At 43.6% G+C, this 14,265-nt stretch overlaps 1 protein-coding gene across 4 annotated transcripts in view; it reads right to left on the bottom strand.

Annotated features, from left to right (window-relative positions):
* Nucleotides 1–14,265, bottom strand: part of LOC142365636 (amyloid-beta A4 precursor protein-binding family A member 1-like) — a 120,022-nt gene that overhangs the window by 18,326 nt on the left and 87,431 nt on the right. For 3 of the 4 annotated variants that reach the window (XM_075446635.1, XM_075446634.1, XM_075446632.1), the window contains 3 exons: nucleotides 8,363–8,395; nucleotides 7,351–7,437; nucleotides 6,523–6,708 (listed from right to left, as the gene is read on the bottom strand). In XM_075446635.1, coding sequence (XP_075302750.1) covers nucleotides 6,523–6,708; nucleotides 7,351–7,437; nucleotides 8,363–8,395 — 306 coding nt within the window. The remainder of the gene's footprint in view (nucleotides 1–6,522; nucleotides 6,709–7,350; nucleotides 7,438–8,362; nucleotides 8,396–14,265) is intronic. The other variant, XM_075446636.1, reaches the window with a different exon arrangement.

The following is a 14,265-nucleotide window of genomic DNA, read 5'->3' as shown; positions in this document are numbered from 1 at the left end:
CTTCAGCAGGAGGGTTGGACTAGATGACCCACAGAGGTCCCTTCCAACCCCTACTATTCTGTGATTCTGTGATTCTGTGAAGAGAGGAGATAAATATGGACTTGTACATTCAGGTGCATACATCGAGATGGACATCCAAGCAGAGATCAGCTGCCATTTAGACACCCAGTATTTGGCCATGTTTGAGGAGCTGAGCTGTTCTGAATATCCAGTGCCAACTACACTTGGAAAATCTGTTGTTGTCGCATTTTTTTTAAGATAAGGACAGTTCCAAGCACGGACACATTTTGGCCATCACCCATTTGAAGGCTTAAGACGTATCACAGTCAGCTTGACTGGATAAATTCTTCTAGATACCCAGCTGTTCCAGAAGAAGAAAAGATGACAGTGAAATATGTGAGATTTATATATAAAAGAGGCTCTACTACTCCATTGGATTCACAACCTCTTTGGAGTGTAAATCTCTTTGCTGCTAACAGATACATTTCTATCTTAACTCCTTCCAAGCTATATTTTCTCCTACTCATTTGGAATTTTTTAGAATGTTTATAAGCTATTTTTGAACTACTCTATGACCGAGGAACGCTCACATCCTGAAAATCCTCAGAATATGTTCAGACTATTAAGTAATCAATGCTTTTTTTAGACCTACAGGCATGTTGTATTTTCCAGGATAATATTTTCTGGCACAAATATGAAATCATCTGACCAAACCACAGAAGGTAATGACAACAGTCTTCTAATGGAAGCACACATTTTGAATAGCCAAGAAAATACTGAGAAATAGATCCAGGAAGGCTACCATAATCTGAAAGAAAAGAAACCACTGCTTCTGGCATCTGACAATTTGGTCTTTGCTTTTTGATCTGGCCAGTGACAGAGAGAGAGTCCGGTAACATACAAAATATGTGATTTGAAATACAGAAGCAACAGCCTCAAACTAGGCAGTGCATCAGGTAATGTGATCACTAGTGATGTAGTGATGTGCCCGACCCCGCGCCCCCCCTCCCACCCCCTCCCGAAAAAAACCAACAAAAAAACCCCAAAACACCCCAAAACAACAAAAAACATAGTGTAGTTTTTCTATTTGCATACCTATTTCATGAAGGGCATTACAAGAAAAGTGGCTTATATGCTATTTTGCATAAAAATCAATCTTTCAATCTTTAAGGTTTTCTATCAAATTTGGTTTGGTAGAGGACTACCTCTAAAAAGGTAAAGCAAAAACACTGAGAATCCCAGCAGTAGGTTGCATATGTACCTGCAACCACAGAATTTATCTGAACGTGGTGCCTTCAGAACAGGTTCCCAAATACATAAAACCAGACACTTCTTAAAGGAAACTTTCCCATATGGAAGCCTTTGCAAATGTTTTTGAAGGCATTTAAGGCATTAGCGAGAAACTAATATTTTCACTAAAAGTTTTATTAATTAGTTTAATATACTGTGAATTGTACCGCAAAGTCTTTTTGAAGCCTGAGTGAGGTGCAAGGCACAAGAAGTAGAAATAGGCTATTGCCTCACCATCTGTAATTTGGGCAGGATGCCTTAACTGGCATGACTGCTGTAGTCCAAGAATTAATTTTTACATGGGAGCGATTCCTCTCCCTCTGTATGAACCATCTGATCGGCATAAACATGGTGGTCACCATGGAGACATAATATCCTGTTATTTGGAGGGCTGAGCAATAAACGAGATTTGCTGTCCTGTCAATTAGATAGCACTGTGTGAGATCATTTTATTTGGTGCTAACCTGATTATAAGACTGACAACTCTATATCTCCCAACTTCATTTTGATGTATTTGTGGATGATTTTACCCCTTGCCCATTTAGTTTAGGGTTTTTAAAAAAAAAACAAACTACATAAAATCCACAAGTTATGTGCACTGATATTTCTTTCTCAAAATGTCTGGGTTTTAATCAGTGAGGACAGGACATCAGGTTTGACAACAGACAACTCAGCCCTCTGCAGGGGTGCTTGTGCACCCACACTTGGTAAAATGTCCTGAGTAAGAACAGACAATAAGATGCTACTGTGAGCGTGTGTATTGGGTCTGGCTGGGATGGAGTTAACTTTCCCCACGGCAGCCCTCATAGTGCTGTGCTTTGTATTTGTAGCTAGAATGGTGTTGATAACACACCAATGCTTTGGCTACTGCTGAGCAGTGCTTGCACAGCATCAAGGCTGTCTCTCCAATCCTCCCTGCCCCCAAAGGCCAGTAGGCTGGGGGTGGGCAAGAGGTTGGAAGGGGACATAGCCAGGACAGCTGCCCCAAACTGACCAAAGGGCTATTCCATACCATATGATGTGCTCAGTAATAAAAGCTGACAGAAAGGAGGAGGAGGGGAGGCATTCGTTATTCAGGCGTTTGCCTTCTGAAGCAACCGCTACGCGTACTGACGCCCTACTTCCCAGGAAGTGGCTGGACATCACCTGCTGATGAGAAGTAGAGAATAAATCTTATTGCTTTGCCTTGCTTTTCTTCTGTGCGCGACCTTTACTTTTCTTCACTAAACTGCCTTTATCTCAACCCACGGGTTTTTCATCTTATATTCTCCCCCTGTCCTGCCAAGGAGGGAGAGTGAGAGAGCGGATTGGTGGGCACCAGGTGGCCAGCCAAGGGCAACCCACCACAGTGGGTGAGTGTAACAGTGGGTGTGACTAGGACACCCACAACTGCCTGAGAGGGCATTTGCCCCAAATTGATAACAATGAAGAGGAAGATGACCATTGCCTGATATAAACAGCAACCAAGGAATTATAAAGAGACTTTGTAATTACAAAGGAGATGCTATTGGATTTAGAACCACAGAATCATAGAATGCTTTGTGATGGAAGGGACCTTTAGAGGTCATCCAGATCCAACCCCCCCTGCAGGGTGCAGGGACATCTTCAACCAGACCAGGTTGCTCAGAGCCCCATTCAACCCGGCCTTGAATGTTTCCAGGGGTGGGGCATCCACTACCTCTCTGGGCAACCTGTTCCAGTGTTTCACCACCCTCATGGTAAAAAATTTCTTCCTTGTATCTAGTCTAAATACACCCTCCCTTAGTTTAAAACAATTACTCCTTGTCCCATCGAAACAAGCCCTGCTGAAAATATTTTCCCCATCTTTCCTATAGGCCCCCTTCAGGTACTGAAAGGCTGCTATAAGGTCTGCCCGCAGCCTTCTCTTCTCCAGGCTGAAAAACCCCAACTCTCTCAGCCTCTCCTCATAGGAGAGGTGCTCCAGCCCTCGGATCATTTTTGTGGCCCTCCTCTGGACCCGCTCCAACAGCTCCATGTCCTTCTCGTGCTGAGGGCTCCAGAGCTGGACGCAGTACTCCAGGTGGGTTCTACCCAGAGCGGAGTAGAGGGGCAGAATCACCTCCCTCGACCTGCTGGCCACACTTCTCTTGATGCAGCCCAGGATACAGTTGGCCTTCTGGGCTGCGAGTGCACATTGGTGGCTCATATCCAGCTTTTCGTCTACCAGCACCCCCAGCCTGCACTGATAGCGGGGGTTGCCCCGACCCAGGTGCAGGACCTGGCACTTGGCCTTGTTGAACCTCATGAGGTTCACACAGGCCCACTTCTCCAGCTTGTCCAGGTCCCTCTGGATGGCATCCCGTCCTTCTGGTGTGTCAACGGCACCACTCAGCTTGGTGTCATCTGAAAACTTGCTGGGGGTGCACTCAATCTCACTATGTCATTACTGAAGATATTAAACAGTACTGGTCCCAGTATGGACCCCTGAGGGACACCACTCGTCACCGGTGTCCATCTGGACATTGAGCCATTGACCGCTACCCTCTGGCTGCGACCTTCCAACTGATTCCTCGTGCACCGAACAGTCCACCCATCAAATCCGTATTTCTCCACTTTAGAGAGAAGGATGTTGTGGGGCACCATGTCGAAGGCTTTACAGACGTCCAGATAGATCACATCCGTAGCTCTTCCCTTGTCCACTGATGTAGTCACGCCATCATAGAAGGCCACTAGGTTGGTCAAGCAGGACTTGCCCTTGGGGAAGCCATGCTGGCTGTCTCGAATCACCTCCCTGTCCTCCATGTGCCTTAGCATAGCTTCCAGGAGGATCTGTTCCATGACCTTCCCAAGCACAGAGGTGAGGCTGACAGGACAGTGGTTCCCAGGGTCCTTTAGAAATGGGCACAATGTTTCCCTTCCTCCAGAATCATAGAATCGTAGAATCATAGGTTGGAAAAGACCTCTGAGATCATCAAGTCCAAGTGTCACCGCAACACCACCATGCCTACTAAACCATGTCCCAAAGTATCACATCTACACATTTTTTGAACACCTCCAGGGATGGTGACGCCACCACTTCCATGGGCAGCCTCTTCCAATGTCTGACCACTCTTTCAGTAAAGAAATTTTTCCTAATATCCAAAAGAATTTTTTCCTAATATCCAAAGTCACTAGGGACTTCGCCTGACTGCCGTGACCTTCCCAATATTATGGAGAGTGGCTTGGCAATGACATCAGCCAATTCCCTCAGGAATCTGGGATGCATCTCGTCAGGCCCCATAGAAGATTTATGTATGTTCAGGTTCCTCAGGTGGTCATGAACTTAATCTTCCCTTACAGTGGGAGGGGCTTTACCCCCCTGGTCTCCATCTTGCAGTCCATTGACTCGGGAGGGGCGAGGAGAGAGGTTGCCAGTGAAGACTGAGGCAAAAAACTTGTTGAGTACCTTAGCCTTCTTCTCGTCTGTCGTTACCAGTTTGCCAGTTGTGTTCATTGGCGGGGTACGCTTTCTTTGACTTTCCTTATCTGGCTGTCATACCTGTAGAAGCCTTTCTTGTTATTCTTGGCATCCCTTGCCAAGTTCAGCGCCAGCCGCGCCTTGGCCTTCTTGACCCCATCCCTACACAACCGGGCAGCGTCCCTATTCTCTTCCCAGGATACCTGTCCCTGCTGCCACTGCCCGTGCAGTTCCCTCTTGCCCTTTAGTTTGACCAGCAGGTCTTGACTCAGCCATGCTGGTCTCTCCCCTTCCTTGCCTGATTTCTTACACCTGGGGACTGAGAGCTCTTGCGCTCTATGGAAAGCATCCTTAAAGATCTGCCAGCTCTGATCTGCTGCCCTGTCCCTGAGGACCGTTTCCCAGGGGGTCCTACTGACTGACTCCTTGAGGAGCTGGAAGTTGGCTTTCCTAAAATTTAGGGTCGTGACTATACTGCTCGCCTTTCCCATATCCCTCAGGACTGTGAACTCCACCATTGCGTGATCACTGCAGCCCAGGCAGCCTCCAATCTTGACATCACCAATGAGCTCGCTTGCATTGGTGACCATCAGGACCAGTATTGCATCCCCTTGGGTAGGGGTGTCTATTACCCGGTTTAAGAAGTTATGATCAATGCATTCTAGGAATCTCCTGGATTGCCTACAGCTCGCCGTGCTACTTTTCCAGCAGAATGTCGGGGTGGTTGAAGTCCCCCAGTAGGACGAGAGCCTGCGAGCGTGAAGCCTCCTGGAGCTGGAGGAAGAAGGCTTCGTCAGTAGCCTCCCCTTGATCAGGCAGCCTGTAGTAGACACCCACGACCAGATTCCCTTTGTTGCCTCTGTCTCTGATTCTTACCCTTAGGCTTTCGACCTGCTCGTGACTGTTCTTCAGGGACAGCTCTTCACACTGTATCGATTTCTTGATGTAGAGGTCAACGCCTCCACCCCTCTTTCCCCACCTGTCCCTTCTGAACAGCCTGCAGCCATCGATAGCCACGCTTCAGTCATGGGATTCGTCCCACCAAGTTTCAGTAAGGACAATCAGGTCACAGCTTTCTAGCAGCACAGTAGCTTCCAGCTCTTCCTGTTTGTTTCCCATGCTGCGTGTGTTCGTGTAGAGGCCCTTCATCTGGGCTGTTGGCTGTGTCACCTTCATAGAGGAACACCCCTTGTTTCCCTTGGGGTGTTTCGCGGAAGCTTCCTTGTTGGCTCCTACTACCTCAGGGGCTCCCATCTCATCTTTGCAAGACTGTGACTGTGCTGCAGTGTCCCCAGCATGCCTCTGTTTCCCATCATTATTGATTGGGCTTTTTTTTGGGAGGGGAATAATTTCAGCTACTCCTTCTGAACTCCATCATCGTATCAAAAGGAAACTCAAACAAACAAAAAAAGCCCCAAACAACCCTTTATGGCATATATCAGTGATCCTCGTGGCAACACTAGCAAATGGAAGTTTCCTATGAAAACAAGCTTCTTTGATGGATGCTCACTCTCACGGATCCGGGTCTGATATATGTAAGCTGTAGCAAGAGTGTTCTTTTAGAATCTGCCCCTCACTGTCTCTAGGGAAGTATTAAATTTACTTGAAAAAAAGGAAGTTCTGTAAATACTGACTTTGCAAGTAAAACACAGGGTTCCATCATGCAAAGAGAAAGCAAGTTCTACTTTGATTAAATATTTTTATGCTATTAACAAACAAGCCAAACAGGACCATTGGCTATAGACTTTCAAGCCTTTCAAGATATGCTCACATTTTAACTCCTAGAAAAATCAGAAGCTAAAAAATATCCTTACATCCTCAGACTCGAAGACGTGGCAAATCATTTTGTATTGCCTTTTTCCGTCTTGAGAAGGGTGAGATGCTTCCACATTGTCCCAGGAATTTGATCGCGGCATTCGTCTACGAGCCATCAGAACAACGATATTCCCTATATCCGCAATGTAAGAAATGGTCCTCAGAGGATGATCCATCACAGTTTCCTGGAGGACAGAAAAAATGGTATCAGATGCTGTTTTAAGCAAATTCTTATTGCACTTTTGGTGCTTTATAAAGAGATCAATGGCAGTATGACACCTTTATTAAGTAAATGTCTACAAAAAGGAAAAAAGTCTCCTGTATGAAAGGAGGTTCCAAGAGCAACCAACAGCCTCACTTTCAAAAAAAGCAAACCAAAAAAAAGCACATTTTGTAAATGAAAGTTACTGTGGAAAAGAACACAAAGACTTGGGTGTCTTGGCCTGAACACACACAACATGCTGAGGACTAAGGACTTCAAATTAGTTATCACAATCAAACACTTTAGGCTTGTCTGGGGACAATCGGTACTTGTCATATCATGGTACTAAACTGCCTAGAATGCTGTACAATGTGAACAAAGCTTCTTATTTTTTGGGCTGACTGCAATTAGTGTACCTGCCAAATCAGTCAGACAACTCTGATTAATTCCATGTATGACGTGGTTCTTGAGCATAAATCTCTGACCAGGAAGTCTTGGAGGGAACTATAAGAGCCATCACTCCCTGAAAGTCAAGTTTTGGCAGGTAGATGAAGGTCTATTTCAAAGGACTACTATTATAACACTGACAAGGCCTGACCTAGCAAAGGTGCTTCTTTGTCCATACCTGTGTGTCTGCATTCAATACTTTTATTCTCTGTGTAGAAATGAAGAGGTCCACTTCAGTCAGGGGTTGAGATTCACCTTCTGGAGCCTGCAAATAAATGGAATAGAGTCAATAACATTAGGTAACACCCTTAACAATGATATCAGAGCACAAACAATACACAGTCACCAGAACAGCAATTCAAAACAAAGTATTAGATTGCCAAAGCTAAAGATGAACAAAAAGATATGGAAACCCTCTATTAGATATGAAAGTGGGTTAGATGCAATTTGTAAAATTTTTAATCCAATAAAAACCACTCTGACCTCCCTTCCCATACAGAGGCTTAACAACAGTGACTGCTCAGAATAATGGAAAAATATGTACCACAGGAGCAGTTTTAAATAACTTATAGTGCAGTTCTGGCAAGAGGGTCTTCACAGTCAGACAACATACTGTTAGCATGCTAACTCCCTCCAGAAGCCGTACCTTTGTAAACAAAAAGTAAATGCTTGCAATTTTAAGTGCCTTTAAAAAATTTTGATAACTATTCAAGAACTCCATAATCATAACATATTACTAAAATATGAGTCATTCAGCATATAATTGTGTGTCTATACTTTTTTCCTTTATTTGACACAGCTGTGTTGTGAATCAAGCAAAACACTCTCTCTAGAGGAATAAAAAAAGCACTTTTTTTTTTTTTTCACTTTGCCAGTTTACAGAACAAAGCCTTTGACACATCAGTCCTACTTCTTTGGTATGCAATTTTGGTACTACCTGTATCCCTTTGATAAGTCAAATCTTTACTCTTATTTCTGACACAAAATGGCTAATGATAAGCAATGGCTAATGACAGCCAAGCAGGCAATTGATTGCTGAGGAATGTTAACTGATATGGTAGCTCAGAAATAAACCTAATAAAACCTTGCTGGATGCAGAAAAGAAAAGAACAAAATAAAAAAGCAAAAAAAACCAACAAAGCAAACAAAAGAACAGACATAACATCAAGCTGATGGTAGTTGTACTGCACCTTCTTCCTGCCTTTGGCTAATTTCTGGGCCATCTGTTTAGCATGTAATAAACAGAGATGGAAAACAGTTAGAGAAGAGCTTGCAAAGACTCTTAAGTCAATCAGGAATCTATACACTAATGCCAGGGCTCAGTCTATTAGTTGTTCTGGATTAGTCTCTGCTTAGATTGATTTCCTCCTTTTCTTTTTGGTTTAAGAGAAAAAAAAAAACAAGTTTCACGTTTAACAGTTTTTAAAAAATGAAGAGAGATCTGCACCAGGAGAGTATGTAAAAGGATTTCTTCCCCATTTAAACATTACTCTGAAGAAACACTTTCCTCCCCTACTATCCTAGAGCCTTTCCTCATGTACAACAGTACAAATTGAGAGTGGCTCCTCCAAAGTAAAGTCAGCATAAGATGCAAGAAAAGAATCCCACCCATTATTATTCCAACTTTCTCAGATTTAAAGAATTTAAAAACAAATTGCTTAATGGTCTCACACACACATGGAGTCATAAATCCCAAAGCATGCAATCTTTAATCCCAAACACAGAAATATGTCAATTTTTCCTGGAAAAAAAATTGAAGTTATATCTGACTGAACCCTTCTTCCCCCAACTCCATCTCCTCCTATGCAAATACACTCATGCATTTGGAAACCAGGCTTTTCTGTGACACCTTCATGAGGATATTTCTATACCATCACACTCTTCCAAGAACGGGGAAGATAATATACTTCATAAACACCTGAAATTGTCTCTTATCATGAAGCAGTATTACTGTAACTCTAACTGCTTTATACCCAAAGATATTTCATCCTCATCCCATGAAAACCTCTTATGTACTATTACTGTGACAACAACGATTGAAAATAAGTATCATTGCCATTCTATTGCTTTGCAGTTGGTTTAAATATAAGCCCAAGGACTCTAAAGACCTGAACTTATGGACCTGCTTAATGAAGAAACGCAAGATTCACCGTACTGGCAGATATCCTTTTTACTTCCAGGATGAACAGCTCTTCTTAGATAATTAAGCTAACAGGTGTTCTGTGAGGGGGCAAGGGCCTATTATGCCAAGGCCTATTATGCTCAAAATCTTGTTTACAGTCAAAGAGGAAGCACACCTCTTTTTTTTTAATATATATGTTCAAGAACTTATTGTTAGTATAATTAAGTCTTAGCAGTCAAACCATTATTAGTCCAGATCTAATTATTATAGAAAAAGAAAGAACAATAGTAAAGCTGAAAATGTTATACGCCCACTCCTTAGTTTCTTCCCCTGTCTCTGATGTTGTGTTCACCCTTCCACTGCTCCTCTTGGGCCTAAAGTTGGTGGTTTCATTGTGGTGGGGAAGGGTGGGAGTGCTACAGCAAGTTGTCAGCATCTGGAGTCCTTCACCAGGAAGAATACGATGTTCATGTTGGTGGCTTCTTCTTCACTCCAGGATCCACTTGGGGTAATTTGTATACATTTGCTAACATGCTTATACAATCTTTGCTCTTTCTTCATTGGTCTGCAGCTCCAGGTTACATCCGAATTTACTATATATGGTGGCTTTTTACAGATGTTAGGTACTATTTCAATATTCTCCGTTACCCCTACCCTACCTCAGTTTTGTCCAGCTCCAGGTCTGCATTTCTTTAACCGGCCACTGGTGAGTTTATAACCATGGGATCTCCAGTGCCAAAAGCCTGTGCCCCATCTCTAATCAACTCATGCCTGTACTCCTCTACACTGCATCCTGTGTCTCCAATTCTCAAGGCCCTTGCTATCATACCAGGCCTGTATTTCTCTACACTACATGATTACGTTAGAATCATAAAACCATGGTGGCATCATACAAAGATAAACAAATGAAAATCATATTATCCATAGACACCTGATCAGTTATAAAAATTGCTGTTGCAGCTAAACCAAGTTAAAACAAAGCTATGGGCCGATCAAGAAAAGTTCAGACAGAGCAGGCCTGACAAACTTCAGTCCTGAGGCCTTGCAAACTCAACACAAAACTACCAATGGAAATGCAGTATTACAGGACTACAGGGCAACACTTTATAGTTAAAGATTTATGACTAATTAGCATTAGGAACTGCAAACAGAAATTCTGAATCATGGACACACTCAATATTTTATGTTCATGCTCACTAATAGTCTGCCAGATTTACTTTAAACCAGTGTGAAAGCAGCTCCTGAAACATTAGATTCTGTTTCTTATCTACAAATAAACCCAAGCGTTTTCACATTTCTAATAATCTTTTTCAGATAGAGAAATATGCTAAAGTTTGCTATCACCAGGCTATTGCAAAAGCAATTGGAACTGGCTCATACTGAAGGCTCTCCATTAAATTAATTGACACTGACATTAAGAAATAACAAACATCCTGAACAACAGCTTCTGCACACACTGTTAGGATTTATTTTTATTGTTTAAACTCTCCAGACAAGCAATTGTAACTGTTCCCCAAAATCAGATTCTTTTCCAGACAAAACTAGAAACTTTGTTGCCCATGCTGCATGCACTGATGTAGATGCACTTCAGTTGGGCTGTTGATCCCACCACCTTTTTGGGGGGAGAAGCCCTAATTCCTATGTGACTGTTCTCAGGCGCTTCCATGGTTTCTAACACACCAACAACCCTTGTGTCTTTGCTGCCGCGTGGATCTCCGTCCCCTGCCTCCACTGAGATGGCAGACCAAGGGACCTCGCTGGCACGCTGTCCCTCAAACATTGGCATGCTGCCCCCAGGCTTATCTCTAGCAAGCCTGATTTTATCCCTTTCCCCCTTTAAATCTAGTTTAAAGCTCTTTCAATGAGCCCTGCTAATTCCTGTGCAAAGATCCTTTTCCCCTTTTGAGAAAGGTGTACCCCATCTGTTGCCAGGAGGCCTGGCGTCATGTAGACTGACCCATGATCAAAAAACCCCAAAATTCTGCTGGTGACACCAGTCTCAGAGCCAAGTATTGATCTGTTGGGTCTTCCTGTTTCTTCCCAGAAGAATTATTTCAATAGTTCATGTTGTTTGCAATCCAGTAAGGAAAAGGTTTAGCTAAGTAATAAATCGATTGATAGGTTTTTTTATAAGTAATTATTTTCTACCTCTCCCGGAGTAATTACCCTATTAATTCAGAATAAAATTATATGGTGTCATGGGCAAGACAGAGTAAACAGCAATCCAGAGAGATCTGGATACCGGGGTTTATTTAAGGACAAGCAAGGTTAGAGTTTTTACACTACTTAATTATCTCACAGACTCACCCAGGCCCCACATTATGTTCACTAGGTCTCAATTTCCCATCCCCTCAGGGGGATCGCAGCTGGTCTGGGAAGGTTGGACAGAACGCCATGTTAGTTCCTGCTGCACAGCTGCTCCCAGTTACCAGTTTTAGGCGCTACCGGCCAAGGTCTCTGGGCCTTCCTCAGCATTCATCTCCACGCATCTCCCTGGTCTCTGGAATCTTCCCCCACTTCCATGATCTTCACCTTCTTCTTTTTGGGCCTCCTTCTTTCTGAGACCACTTCTTTTCCAGAACCCATCTTCTCTGCCACATCTTCTTTCTGGGCCCCTAAGCCCCCTCTTTTCCCAATCTAAACAGTTTATGTGTAGAAGCATAATGTGTTCAGCCTCCTAATTGGTGGTTCTGTCTCATATCACTTTATTAACTGGAGGATTTTATCACTTCCAGTATTCACAATTTAAGCTATTTTTTCACCTATAATATAGGGTAAGCAAATAGTTTAATAAATTCTCTTTTTTCTCCCCTCCCTCCCCTGTTATCTGAAGGTTTGACTAATTTTTGAATTCTATGCATGCTAACATGGAAAAAAAACAAAGAACACAAACACACAAACAGGCATTCACACACACACGTTCACACAGACACACTGTCAGGGAACAGCAAAGGCCAGCTGCTCTCTAAAGGATGAGGAGGCCAGGAGCCTAGCACAATAACACAGCATATGGCTGTAGTTGACCTAGAGACTGGTAGTCCTCTGATATAGCTCAGGCAGCTGAAGGCACAGGTCTGAGCAGAAATGGGGCCCATGGGCAGAGGGTGTGTGTAGAGGCCCCAGGTGAGGCCTGTTAGTGCTCTCAGGGCCCTGACAGACAGACGTATGCACAGAAGCACGCAGAGACAGACACATGCATGCACACACACACATACATACTCAGACACATACACACACGACCAAATGAACGCAAGCACACACCCCCCAATACACTCTCATGCAGCTCCTTTTGCTGTTACCTTGAAGTGTTGGAGCTCTAAGATATGCAAGCCACTGATTAGGCTGTGGCCCAAGGTTCAGCTAATTGAACAGGATGTGGAAAACTACTGGTCGTGACATGAGAAATTGCCGGACGTGACAGGTAACAGAGTGAGAAGCTGCCAAAAGTTACAGGCAGTGCCATGAGGGATGGCTGGATTGCATTGGTGGTTAAGGGGGAGCTATGTGAGACTTCACAGACACCTGACAGGGAGCACTGGGGGCCTTTGGATCTCTTTGATCTAGATGGAATAGATTAAGTGGTAGATAGTGTCCTGTGTTTGGCCAGGATAGGGTTAATTCTCACAAGAAGCCAGGAGTTGACACAGCCAGGCCGGCTGACACAAATGGGCCAAACAAAATGGGGTATTCAATACCATTTTATGTCATACTTGGTTCTGAGTGGGGGGAGCTGGCTGGGGGGAAGTTAATTGCAGCTTGGGAGCATGCTGGGCACCAGGTGGTGAGAGTTGCTCTGTGCATTTCACTGTTTGTTTTGTATATTCTTCTTATCAGTATTATTGTTGTTACTGTTCACTTCCTTTGCTGTTCTGTTAAACTGCCATTACCCTGACACACGAGTTTTGCCTTTTTCTTTCCATACTCCTCCCCACTCCAGTGGGGGGAGGGGCAATACAGCGACCGTGTGGTCCTTTGTTACTGGCCAGGGCCAAACTGCGACAGTTCCATATCAAAGCTGTGATAATTTTGTTCTTTCCCTTCCAGATCTGTAGCCTTATGAGAGGAGGTATAGCAGAGCGAGGAGGAGTGCGAGTTGGCCATCGTATCATTGAAATCAATGGGCAGAGTGTTGTAGCAACACCTCATGAGAAAATCGTTCACATTCTCTCAAATGCTGTTGGTGAGGTAGGAGCAAGCAGTGTGCCTAGACAATATTGCATATTTCATCATCATTGCCTCTTTTGGGTTGCTACTGTTCAAACATAAATACTAGAAGCGAGAGTGAGAACAACCAAGGTTTTTCTTATTATTTAAGTGCCCACAACTGCAGATAAAATTGAGATGGTTGGTGGATACTCAACACCTTAGGGAATCCTTAGGGAATTCCACAGCATCATAGCACCTCTAGAGAGAAAGCAATGCATCTTCTTGGGAAAGACATCCTGGGCTGCATTAGGAAGAGCATTGCCAGGAGGTCAAGGGAGGTGACCCTTCCTCTCTGCTCAGCACTGGTGTTAGAGATTGATTATAAAGAAGATTGATTATAGAATAGAATAAAATCATAGAACTAGAACATAGATTCAGTTGTGTAAACACAGCTGTGTTAAGAAACCATACAATCGGTATGTTGCAATAGGGATAGAAACCAACTGTACAGATTGTACCAAACAGAATTCACAAAAGAAGATGAAGGACAGACGACGACTCTGAGACGACCCTGAAAACAAGCAAGGCCTGAAACCAGCGAGGGAGAATTCTACGAAGACAGAAGAATAGAAAGAACTTAATAAATGATGTACTCAAAGGAATGGAACGATTGCTTAGAAACTTATGAAGATTCTAGACTTGATGTAATCGGTTTAATAAATGTATATAAACTGGTCTAGCGAGATAAGCTTTGCCACTCACTGAGGTGATGGCCCAACTCTGAGTTGTGAATAAAGCAATACATAGTGTAACCCACTCGCGTGA

The sequence above is a fragment of the Opisthocomus hoazin genome, chromosome W, assembly GCF_030867145.1.
Source record: "Opisthocomus hoazin isolate bOpiHoa1 chromosome W, bOpiHoa1.hap1, whole genome shotgun sequence".
Lineage (NCBI taxonomy): Eukaryota > Metazoa > Chordata > Aves > Opisthocomiformes > Opisthocomidae > Opisthocomus > Opisthocomus hoazin.
Note: the sequence above shows the minus strand (reverse complement) of the source record. Positions and strands in the feature narration are given on the sequence as shown.